This window comes from Chiloscyllium plagiosum, chromosome 13, assembly GCF_004010195.1.
Source record: "Chiloscyllium plagiosum isolate BGI_BamShark_2017 chromosome 13, ASM401019v2, whole genome shotgun sequence".
NCBI lineage: Eukaryota > Metazoa > Chordata > Chondrichthyes > Orectolobiformes > Hemiscylliidae > Chiloscyllium > Chiloscyllium plagiosum.
In genome coordinates, this window is record NC_057722.1 from 38,139,847 (window position 1) to 38,152,463 (window position 12,617).

The 12,617-nt window shown below is 39.1% G+C and overlaps 1 protein-coding gene across 6 annotated transcripts in view; it reads left to right on the forward strand.

The window, feature by feature from the left end:
• The window catches only part of LOC122555933 (inactive N-acetylated-alpha-linked acidic dipeptidase-like protein 2), a 941,631-nt gene that overhangs the window by 714,789 nt on the left and 214,225 nt on the right, over nucleotides 1-12,617 (forward strand). For all 6 annotated transcript variants that reach the window (XM_043702221.1, XM_043702219.1, XM_043702220.1 and 3 more), the window contains one exon: nucleotides 9,744-9,875. In XM_043702221.1, the coding sequence (XP_043558156.1) occupies nucleotides 9,744-9,875 (132 nt within the window). The remainder of the gene's footprint in view (nucleotides 1-9,743; nucleotides 9,876-12,617) is intronic.

Consider the following 12,617-nt stretch of genomic DNA (forward strand, 5'->3'; position numbering starts at 1 on the left):
ATGAGTTATATTTATTCGCGTAATAATCTCACCTGGAAAATCAATCTCAGAATTGTTACAGAGCAGAAATCAACCAACTCTCCAAAGAAACAATTACCAAATGCATTTCTATCTTCTCTCTGTAACTTTATACATTCTTTCCCTTCAAAAATAGCCTAATACTCTTTTCTAATGCCTCAATTGTACCTGCATCGGGCACACACTCTCAGACAGTACATTCCAGATCCTAATTATATTGTGCAAACATGTTTATTTCTCTCTTTCTGCTTTTCTTGCCAATAACCTTGGAATCTGTGCCTTGTTGTTGACCATCCTCTGATGAATGGGAATAGCTTTTTTTCTAACCATCTGATTATTCTGTAATGATTTTAGGACTGGGACCTTCTCATTACATAAGCCTTGAGATTTAAGCATACACTCAATATCTGTTATGAATGCCATATGAAAAAAAGACAATGCATTGTTAACTTGAACAGATTTAGAAAGAGAATGGTTCTGCAAAATTGACTGAGACATTTTAGGCACATTTTTCTTTGGATTCCGATCTTTTGGCCTTTGTTCAGGTACCAACCTCTAGAATGTTTGTGATCATGGCCCTGTTCAATTTTCAAGGATTTCAATAGCAACCAATATCTTGGGATTGTTTTCAAATTTTATACGTGGTTCTGTTTCTTAAACTGATCTTTTATGGAGAGTGTATTTCCTTTATGATCTCTCTCTTGTTCTGCTCCCCTATTGTGACATCAATCACACAGCATACAGCCAAGAAAAATGAAGAAGGTAGTAAGCTTTCACAAACATTAAAATGAAACAGAATAATTTGTGGTTTTCCTGTCTTTGAAGGAGGGAGCTTTTTCCACTCTGGTATTGAAGTTCAGTTTAGTTCAAATTACTGCTGCAGGGTTTCTTCAGAGGAATTTCAGCAGCTCATGCAGCCAGGTACTGGTGGCTGTTGTAATTGAAGATCAAATATAAGTGAACTCGGAGATTTGAAAACAGGCTAGAGGATACTTTTAAAAGATTCTTTAAACCTTGCAGTTTTTGGAAGGCAAGATAGCAGACTTCCTTTATTGCTGTGGTACTGTTAGTATTGATTTGCAACACCCGAGAATTGGAATAATAGGATTATAGCATCAGAAAATCGTTTCAAACACAAATAATGGCCATTGATAAACAATAGAAGGCTTTCTGTAGTAAGATTTAGATACAATCACGTGGTCACAGCTGATTGATATCAATGAGAGATCAATGAAGATCTCTCGCACTTCTCTTGTGAATAAACAAACTTGATATCTTTGTTTTGTTCACGCAGAACTGAAATCAAAATGTATAGCAGTCTTTTGTTACTTGTTTTTGTCTCTTTGGTCCCTGGTTTTGTCTCCCTTGACTACACTTCCTCACAATCTGCTCCTGTAAGGACTTCATTCCATTCTCTCCGTTTCTCCCTCTCTGTCACATCTGTCCCAATGGTTCCACCTTCCACAGGGATACTTTGAAATGTCTTTCTTTCTCCTCAGCTGAGGGCTTCTGCACCGCTGCCCCCCAACCCAAACCCTAACCCCCACCACCCCCTGACTGTGGTTGTCAGGTCCCTCAGCTGTGTCCCACTTCCTGTACCTGACCTCACCCTTTCCCCTTCCTTCCAGAGCAATGTTCCCTTTGTTCTTACGTTTCACCTCACTGGCCTCAGTATTCAAAGGATCATCATCCATTATCCATCATTTCCACCACCTATAGTAGGATGCCACCAACAAAGACATAATCCTTTCTCCTCTGTCTGCATTCTTCACGTGCTGTTCCTGCTGTTGCACCCAGGTCCACTCTTCCGTCCCTCTCAAAACCTCTTTACCTCACCCCTTGTCACCTTCCCATACAACTGTAGAATGTATAACATCTTCCCCTTTACCCTTTCTGTCCTCACTGTCCAAGACCTCAGACACATTGAGGTAAAGCAAAGATTTGCGTATGCTTTTACCAATCTAGTCTACTGCATTAGGCATTACGTGGCCTCCACCTCTTCAATTCAGCCTTCTTTCAGGGGTTCCCAATACAGTCAATCAAGGCAAACTCTGATATCAATCCAGGCCCTGCTTGGGATAGTCTGAAACAGGATCCTCCTCTTATAAGAGGTGAGGACATGAATGATGGACAACACACAACTTGGCTTGAGTCTTTCTGTCCTATTGCAGCTTTTTTCCCCATGCAGAAATGAAACAACAAGGTGCTCAACTATTATTGTTGGCACATGTTAGGGACGTGCCATTAGCAAGTGCATGGGTAATATAGAGGGTATGCAGGGTCAGTGGTGTTGGTATTGGAGTAGGTGAGAAAGAGAGTGGTAGAGCATTAGGTTTAGAGGAGGATGGGTATGATAACAGATTGTGAATGTGAGATATTGGAGAGAAAATGGTGACACTCAAGTGAGCAGAGTGGGGAAGGATCTAGACCTTCTACAGTACTGGACATTCCTCCAGAAAATTGAGTGTGCTTGAATCCAGTTGGCAATGTTGGATGGGCTAGCATGGTTTGATGTCATTGCCTCTATAGCTGGTCATGAGGGTGGAAAATGGGCCACCTCAGCACAACCCCATCCAGCAGGACCTCCAGGACCCTGCCCACACAGCACACACTGAATTCCTCCTGTCTGCCATTACCAGGGCAAGTGTCACCAACTATGCAGGGCCTCTCCAGATTGACAGTGTTTGTACAAGTTCATAATGAATTTTTAAAGATGGCTTGAACATGGGGGATATGCTATTGAATTCTGATATGTTAGTTGAGTGGTAAGTTGGGAATGGCCCATGATAAGATGAGGCAGAAATCAGATGTATAAATGACGTAGTGTGCAATTAGTGAGGTGAGATTGATAAGATAGGGTGAGAGAATTTGCTTGAACTTGCTTTGAGAAACCCTCCAAAAACTCTCATGCATCTTGGACTTAGCCAAAAGTGCATAATATTCAGCCCTTTTTCTCTCGCCTCAGATAATGTCAGACCTGTTGAGTTTCTTCAGCACTTTCTGTTTATTTATTTCAAATCTCCAGTATCTACAATACTTCACTTTTATTTTTTCTCTTTGGTTTGGAGTAAGCTTTAATGAGCAGTGAAATTCTAGAAGTGTGCTATTGATGCATGTTCATTCAAGGGGAAAGAAACCCTGTCCATTCTAGTTTACTTTGGAACTTCCCAGAAAACGTGTTGAATGTTTAAGCTGCATAAGTATTATTTTTATGCACGTCAGGTTCCTTTTTAAAAAAGAAATCCAGACTTTGTTTTAGAAAATGCAACATCTTTAAGCCTGTACTGGGCTGACTGTGTTTATATTACAGATTTATGTACTTGCTTTGTCCAGTTCCAGCTGGCATGTTTGCTGTTCCTTCAATCATGATTTATCACTATTTGATAAAGTAAAACTGAATGTAGATTTGCTCGCTGACTTGGAAGGTTCATTTTCAGACTTTTCATCACCATACTAGATAACACCATCAGTAAGCCTCCAGATGAAGCACTGGTGGCATAGCCGGCTTTCTATTTATGTGTTTAGGCTTCCTTTGAGGAAAATGTCTGTTTGGGTTTCCTCCTGGTGCTCCGGTTTCCTCCCACAGTCCAAAAATGTGCAGGTTAGGTGAATTGGCCATGCTAAATTGCCCGTAGTGTTCGGTGCAGGAGTAAATGTAGGGGAATGGGTCTGGGTGGGTTGCGCTTCGGCAGGTCAGTGTGGACTTGTTGGGCCGAAGGGCCAGTTTCCATACTGTAAGTAATCTAATCTAATCTAAAATACCTTGCAAGAATTGTAACAAACACCACATTGAAAACTAGCCACCAGGATACTTGAACATCAACTAACCACAAAAAGACATGACTCACTCTCAGTAGTATCCTTACATACGGATGAGGAAGGACACCACTTCGACTGGGACAACTCATCCATCCTAGGACAAGCCAAACAGAGAAGCACATGAGCATTCCTAGAAGCACGGCCTTCCAATCTGAACTCTATCAACAAACACATTGACTTGGATCCCATTTACCACCCACTGAAAAAAAAACAGGAAATGACATCACAGGAAATGACATCACCAACCCAAGAAAACTCAAACACATAACTAGAAAGTGGGCCATGCCACCAATGCTTCATCTGGAGGCTCACTGATGATGTTACCGCATATGGTGACGAAATGTCTGAAATTGAACCTTCCAGCTCAGCGAGCAAACCTACTTCCAGAACCTCAACCAGAGCTACAAATCTTCTCAAAACTCACTAAATTAAAACTGCAGTCAATCAGGTACAATTGTGAAGCATGTTTTAACATGGAAAAATTTGATGCTATTAGTTTTTGACTTTAAGAGTGTGAGCTAAAAAGAATCTTAGATGTGTATGTAGTCACAGGAGGAATGCTTATACCAAAATGCATTGTTTCAAGCTAAGGAAGCACTTAGATATTTATTAGAAGAAAGAAAATTATTGTATCATGTTTATGAACAGCAAAGAATATCTTCTACCAATGAAATGAAATCTAAATAATTGGACTGAAATTATGTATTGGTCACAATTATTATTAATCCCGTGTGTGTGTGTGTTCAGTAATTTTATGCATTGCATTACACACAGTCACAAATAAAGCTGTAAAAAGTTACAGTAAGGGTGAGACATTAGTAAAGATATGAGAAGGTGGTACCTTTTGTGAAAATCACTGATGACTCAGAAAAATGCCACAGTGATGATTTAGTGTTAATCAGAATATTTTATTCCAACAGATTAAGTAACATGATTTTCACATTTCTGTGAAAATTTATGTTTATTCATTCCACTTGATTCACAGGAATGTTGGTGTCCACACATTTCTTGTATGCAATTAAAAAGCTAAATTAATACTTCTCCCCAAAGGCGGGATGTTGCCTCCTCAGTGTCAAGGTCAAGGATGTCACTGAGCAGTTGTAGGACGTTCATTTTGGGGAAGGTGATCATCCACCAGTCATGGTGCACATTGGTAGCAAAACTTATGTCGGGGATGTGATCCTGCAATCACAATTTACTGTTCTGGGTTGAAAGTTAGAAAGCAGAGTTCAGAATTAGCAATATCTCAGTTACTTCCAGTACCATGTGCGAGTGCAGAAATAGGAAGATGACATGGATGAATGTGTGGAAATTCTGGAAGAGCACAGCTTTAGATTTCTAAACTACAGGTGCAGAAATGGCACAAACCAGGTGGTTTGCACTTGAATAGAACCAGGACTGATCTTCTTGCTGGACATTTTGAGAGTACTGTTAGGAAGGATTTACACCAAATCAGCTTTGCTGTGGGAACTGGGAGAGAATACCAGGGTGTACAAAATACTTGGAGAGGTAGATGGCACTGGGAAAAGAGAAAGTAAATTAAGAGATAGAATAAGGAAGAAACTAAAGCATTCTAGGTCATGATTGCAGTGCATCTATGCGAATGCACTGAACAAGACTGGTGAGATACTGGTGCGCATTATTACATGGACTTGTGATGTTGTAGCTTTAAAAAAGACCTAGCTCAAGGTAAAACAGTACCAAGTGTAAAGTATTCGTCAATGCAAAGTGTTCAATAAAGATGGGAAAGCTAGAAAAGGAGGAGCGAATTATGACACTGAAGAAAGAGAATATCCAGAAATTCAAGGACAGAATTATTTTGGTTAGACCTAAGAAACACAAAGGCATAGCTCTGTGCAATGGCATAGCTCTGTGTAATCTATAGTCTATCCACGAATGGGAAGGATGTAGAAGAACATACTATCAGCAAATTACAGAGAGATGCAAACATTATGTAATAGTTCCAACAAGAGACATTAAACTTCTAGGTACAAGAATTTTGGCTGGAATGAATGGTTACATGGACAAATGTGGATAACTTTGGCACTGCAACCATCGGAATTTAAAAGAATGAGAGATATCCTATTGAAACATAGAGGTTTCTTAGAAGACTTGACAAGATAGAAAGGTTGTGTCCCCTTGTGGGAGGGTCTAGGCCCAGAGCACATAGAGTCAGAGTCATAGTGTCCAAGAAATGTACAGCACGGAAACAAACACTTTGGTCCAACTCGTCCATACTGACTAGATATCCTACATCAATCTAATCCCGTATGCCAACATTTGGCCCATATCCCTGTAAACTCTTCCTAGTCATATACCCATCCAAATGCCTTTAAATGTTGTAATTGTACCAGACCCCACCACTTCCTCTGACGGCTCATTCCATACAGGCACCAACCTCTGTGTGAAAAAGTTGCCCCTTAGGTCCCTTTCATATCTTTCCCCTCTCACCATAAATATATGCTCTCTAATTCTGGGTGTTAAGGAGCAGAGAGACCTGAATGTCCATAACTCCTTAAAGGTGACAGGAAAGGTGGTGAATGGATAATAAAGCATAGAGGATCAAAGGCTTTATTAGTAGGGGTATAGAGTACAAAGCAAGAAGATTATGCTGAATTTGTATTAAGACAATGGTTAGACCTCAGCTTGAGTATTGGGTAGAGCTTCGTGCACCATCCTTCAGGAAGAATATGAATGTATTGGACAGAATGCAGAACCGGTTTATGAGATTGGTTCCAGTGATGAGAATTTTCAGTAATGAGGATAGTTGATATGTTTTTGATTAAAGTGAAGGCTGAAAGAAGATTTGATAAAAGGTTTTAAAATCATGAGAGATCCAGATAGGACAGACAGAGAGAAACTGTTCCACTTATGAAGGGATTGAGAACAAGGTGTCACTGTTGAAAATGATTTGCAAAAGAAGAACTTGTTGTATAACATGTATTTTACACAGTTGGAAAGATTTAGCATCCATGCAACGTTATAAAGGGAAAGCAGAGTAACCTGGATGTTTGGAGTTTGAGGCATGCGTGGGCTCCCAAAGGAAATATTTTGCATTTGAGTTGGAAGATGTATTAAAATTAATGTATTAGATTAGATTCCCAACAGTATGGAAACGTTACTATGTATTAGTGAATGGAGAACCAAGTTGACATGTGCAGAAGTTCAGTTGTTCGAACACATGGGGAAAGGTTGAATGTTGCTGGTATCTAAGAGTAGTGTCTGAATGTCTGGGAAAGTGAGGTCTTGAGAACAATTTAGGTGAGAAATAACCTAGGCTTGGGAAAGAGAAGGCTTGTTATAAATAGCTGTCTGCACTGTTTTAGAGTATGATCAATATTTGTACAAAAATCTATACATTCAAACAGTAAATGTGCTTTGTGCCATGTTGGCTCACGACTTTATCACTTAGCCTTGCTCCAGAAACATTTTCAGTGAATTGCCTATATAAGGTACATGTTCCTTTTCCGAGAGTAAGTATTATGTGAACACATCTAAACAAATGTTTTCTTTCAATCCCACAACAATTGTGAAGTGTAAGTCCGGTTTATGGGAAATATGTGTCCATTAAGTTTGGAAATGATTGAAACTGTTCAGTTTAGATTTATACCAGCCAGGCAAGTGAGAAGTTGTGAACATTTGCTTTTACCTGACCTGGAATTGCAATGTGAAAGGGTAGTGTTGTTCTAATCCATCTAACCAGTCATTATACCCAGTTTTGTGGAGAGAGAAACAGTGTTAACATGTTGGGTCAGTGACCTTTCATCAAAATATTCTGGTGTTCACACATTATTTGTTGCTGAGTTACTGGTCGGAGAACTGTTTCATGGAAGTTTGGACATGTATAGCCTTCATCGCCTCCTCTTCCCTTTTACTGCAGTTTGTCCTGCTCTGCATTGCCTCTGTTTTCTCTCTGCTGTACTCTAATATCTGAGTCTAATGCCTACTTTAACATGCATATCTTGAAGTAACCATTCTCTATAGAAGCTTCGGAGTCAGCGAAGAGTGTTAAGCACTTACCACACCATTTCCTGTTAACTTTGCTAACTTAGAACAACTGTAAAAAGCACCAGACACTTGCAGAATCATAAGCAAAAGCCAGAATAGATCAACCAACTTGTAAGTCAGGGCTCCCCACAGTGATGGTTGGGACTCCAAGTCGAGTCGTGAGCTGAAACTTTGCAAGCTCTAAAACTGCAACATCCAACATGGCAACGTGGCAGAGTTATTAGAGCTGCACACCTGTTCTAACAGGCAGGCCTCTGTTTTTGCAGGCCTCCCACCTCCACAGGCCTCATTAAGGGGTCACAGCCTTGAAATAGAATCACAAGGAAAAAGTTTGGGATGCACAGATATGAGGAATTGACTATCCTTTTAAATGATATTAACAGGGAAGTCCATTTTGCTGCTGTTCACACAGTAGGCTGTGCAATTTTAAGAGAAGGTCTTGGCTGGAGCATTGAAGCTGCAAAATGGCACAATTGGCATAGATCACACAAATAAAGGTTTGTTTATACAACTTGCAGTAGTTTTTACCGATGTTCACTTTGTACACTAACACTTGCACTAATATAGATTCCGGTGCGATGCACACATCACGTGGACACTATTTTGGAACTTTAAGCACTCCTAAAGCCAAAAAAAGCAATCGGGGGAGAAAATAAAATATGAGAGTCAGCTACTTAGTAATATAAAAGAACATTGCAAGAGTTCATTTAGATATATAAAAGGTAAGAGAGATTCTGGATCAGTGGTGCTGGAAGAGCACAGCAGTTCAGGCAGAATCCGAGGATCAGTAAAATCGACGTTTCAGGCATGAGCTGGAAGTTTGGAAACTTCCTTGGTTAATTGTCTGACCTTGGTTAATGATCAGATTTTTAAGTCCATATTAAAGAAGAGTTGGTGGAGTAGTTGAAAGTGGATGGTAAGATTGTTGCTAAGTTTACTGGTGACACAAAGATAGATGGAGGGGCAGGCAGTGTTAAGGAAGCAGGGAGAGTGCAGAAGAACTTGGACAGGCTGAGAATGGACAAAAAAATGGCAGATGGAATGCAATTGGGGAAGGTGTGAGGTTAAGCTCTTTGATAAGAAGAATAAAGGTGTAGACTATTTTCTAAATGGAGAAAAGCTTTGGAAATCTGAAGTCACAGTTCAGGATTCTCTTAAAGTTAACATGCATGTTTGGTTGGCAGTTAGACAAATGCAATGCTAGCATTTGTTTCAAGAGTGCTAGAATACAAGAGCAGGGATGTAATGCTGAGGCTGTATACAGCACTGGTCAGACTGCATTTGAAATATTGTGAGCAGTTTTGGACCCTATATCTTAGGAAGGATCTGCTGGTGTTGGAGGAGGTCCAGAGGTAGTTTACAAGAGTGATCCTGGGGATAAAAGGCTTGTCATATGAGGATCGGTTGATGACCCTCGGTCTGTACTCTATAGAGTTTAGAAAGATGAAGGGGATCTGCTTGAAACTTAGAAAATACTGAGAGAGCTGCATAGAGTGGACATGAAGAAGATGTTTTTATGACTAGTAGACAAAATAACCCAATGACCCAGCTTCAGGGTGAAGGGACAACCCTTTCGAACTAAGATGAGTAGGTATTTTTTCAGCCAGAGAGTTGTGACTCTGTGGAACTCATTACCACAGAGGACTGTGGAGAACATGTCATTGAGTATCTGTAAGACAGAGATAGTTAATTCTTCATTGGTAAGGGCATCAAGAATTATGGGGAGGAGGCAGGAAAATCAAGTTGAGAAACATGTTAGTCATGATCAAATGGCAGAGTGACCTAATTCTTATGGAGTATAAATAAGTCTGATAGGTAATACATGAAAATAAGTATTGAAAAATAAACTGGTTAGTTTCCTTATTAATTGGTTGTAAAAGCATGTTACTATTTTTCAGGAGATGAAACATATTCTACAGAGTAATGCTGTGGCCTATATTAACCTATTCAAACCTGTTATGGGAAATGGAACCCTGAACACTGTGGTGTCACCTTCTCTTCGACAACTAGCAACAGATGTTATGAACAAGGTATGTCCGTTTATCAGGTGACCAAAATGCTGTGTATTGCGAAACTAAACATTTGATGCTTTTGGGAGCGTTGGTCAAACTGATAGACGTTGCATTAAAAAATAATAGCTTTTGTGGGTGTCACCGGCTGGCCAGCATTTATTTCCTGTCCCTGGTTACCTTTGAACTGAGTGGCTTGCTCGGCCATTTCAGTCAATCACATTCTGTGAGCCTGGAGTCATTTGTCAGCCAGACCAGGTGTGGATGGCAGATTTCTTTCCCTGAAGGTGACTAATGAACCAGATGGTTTTTTTCTGATAATCAGCAATGGTTTCATGGTCATCAGTACATTCTTAATTCGTAATTTAATTGAGTTCAAATTCCATAGTCTTCTGTGGCGAGACTTGAACCCAGGTCCCCAGAATAGTAGCTGAGCTTTTGGATTAATAACTTCAGCAGTAATACCATGAGGTCCTCACCTCCCTATTGTTTGCCTAACTGCAAGATTTGGCTAATTAATGTGATTGAGTCTCATTTCCCATCATGCTTTCTTTCTGTCATTTGTGAATTTCTTTCTTACATTTCACTGTGTCTTTTGTTGTTCTTTCCAAACTGTATTTCTTTTATTTTGCTGTTGTGTTGCTGTGTACTTTAATTTTCTAATTTTCCAATTTTTATGTTTCTATTATTTTTGTGCGTTTATTGAGTTGCTTTTATTTTAATCTATAATTTTTACACCTGTGCAAAATGGTGTGAATATCAAATATCAACCCTAAACCTTTACAATATGCTGATTGCAGAAAATGGGGAGAACAGTACAAAGGATGAAGCAAATCATTTGTGTCAGCATACGGACTGAGTATGCAATCCAGCAAGCAAATGCAAATGAAATGTGAAACTGATAGTTGTTAAGTATTGGACATAATTTGAACAAATCAGAGACATAAGCACACAATGGAATTGAATTAACACACAGATTTTGAAAGGATTTTGAGAATACCAGTAATCGGTTTAAATGCTCCCACAATGTAGTGAAGCAATTTTGAAAAATAATAGAATGCTGAACTATATACTGTACCCAGAATACATTAATATAAATATTAAAAGTTATGCACAGGCTGTACAATGCACTTATCGTATTTCATTCTGAAATAATATAGGCTAATTTGATTGCCATCCACATTGTGATAAACTTCCATTATAATAGGGATAAGAAATTAGCAAAATAACTAATCCCAGTGGAAAGGGGAGAAGCTAATGTTTCACAAAAGAGGCTATTGAGGAGGAACCTCATTGTAATCTGCATATCACATTTGTGCTGCAAAATATTGCCAGAGTTAAGTGATTTTTATTTCTCCCTCAAAATTCAACTCAAATCTATTTGCATATTATTGCGTGTAAGCTTGCCACGAATCAGCAGATTTAACCAATATTTTCACATATATTTTCATTTTAATTTTAGTGTTTGCTTTAAAGCACATTTTTGATATATTTAAAAGTAGTCACCTGGTGCAGATTGATGTAGATAGCTGTAAATAGGTGTTAACATAAATAAAATCAGCATAGTTCATAACCTAAGAATATCCCAATTTGAAACAACTACAATTTTATTTTTGAAATTGATGCAGAACTAATTTTTATTTATGTTAGTGTAGAGTAGGCAGTTTTTCTTTAAAATATGCCATGTACCTAATAAAAGGCTTAGTTTTAAACACGCAGTGAAGGCCAGAAACCAGGAGAATGAATGGAAATTTGCCATGATGATGATTTGACCTTGGGTCATGGCCTACTTTGTAGCTTTTAATGTGGAAAAAAAAATACAAAAGATTGTGGAAATTTAATTTGCCGTGAGTGAAAAGATTGTGGAAATTTAATTTGCTGTGAGTGAAGTAGTATTTAAAATACAGCAAAATATTTTGTCATTTGGCCAAATTAAGTGAATAGTGCTGAAAACGAGTAAGAGTTTGCAGGAAGAAAGAGAAAGGGTAATAACTAGGGGATGTCAAGAAGAAATGGGCAGATAGCTAGAAGTACCTGGGTGCATCTCCTTCTCCAAGCAGTACCTGATTGTAAACATTGGTGAAAGTGATGATTTCTATGGGCAGTGTAAATGATAACATAAAATTACAAAGAGATAATGATAGAGTGAATGGGCAAAACTGTGGCAGATGGAGTTCAGTGTAAGCAAATGTGAGGTTATCCATCTTGGACCAAAAAAATGGATAGATCAGATTATTTTCTAGATGGTATGCAGTTAAATCCAGTGGATGTCCAGAGAGACCTGAGGGTTCATGTATATAAATCTTCAAAATGTCATGTACAGGTGCAGAAAATAATAAAGAAAGCTAATGGAATGCTGGCCTTTATGTCTGGTGGACTGGAATTCAAAGATGCAGAGGTTATGCTACAGTTTAACAAAACCCTAGGTCGAAAGCAAATCTTAGCAGGACTTATACACTGAATGGTAAGGTCCTAGGGAGTGTTGCTGAACAAAGAGACCTTGGAGTGCAGGTTCATAGCTCCTTGAAAGTGGAGTTGCAGGTAGATAGGATAGTGAAGAAGGCGTTTGGTATGCTTTCCTTTATTGGTCAGAGTATTGAGTACAGGAGTTGGGAGGTCATGTTGCAGCTGTACAGGACATTGGTTAGGCCACTGTTGGAATATTGCATACAATTCTGGTCTCCTTCCTATCAGAAAGATGTTGTGAAACTTGGGTTCATAAAAGATTGACAAGGATGTTGCCAGGGTTGGAGGATTTGAGCT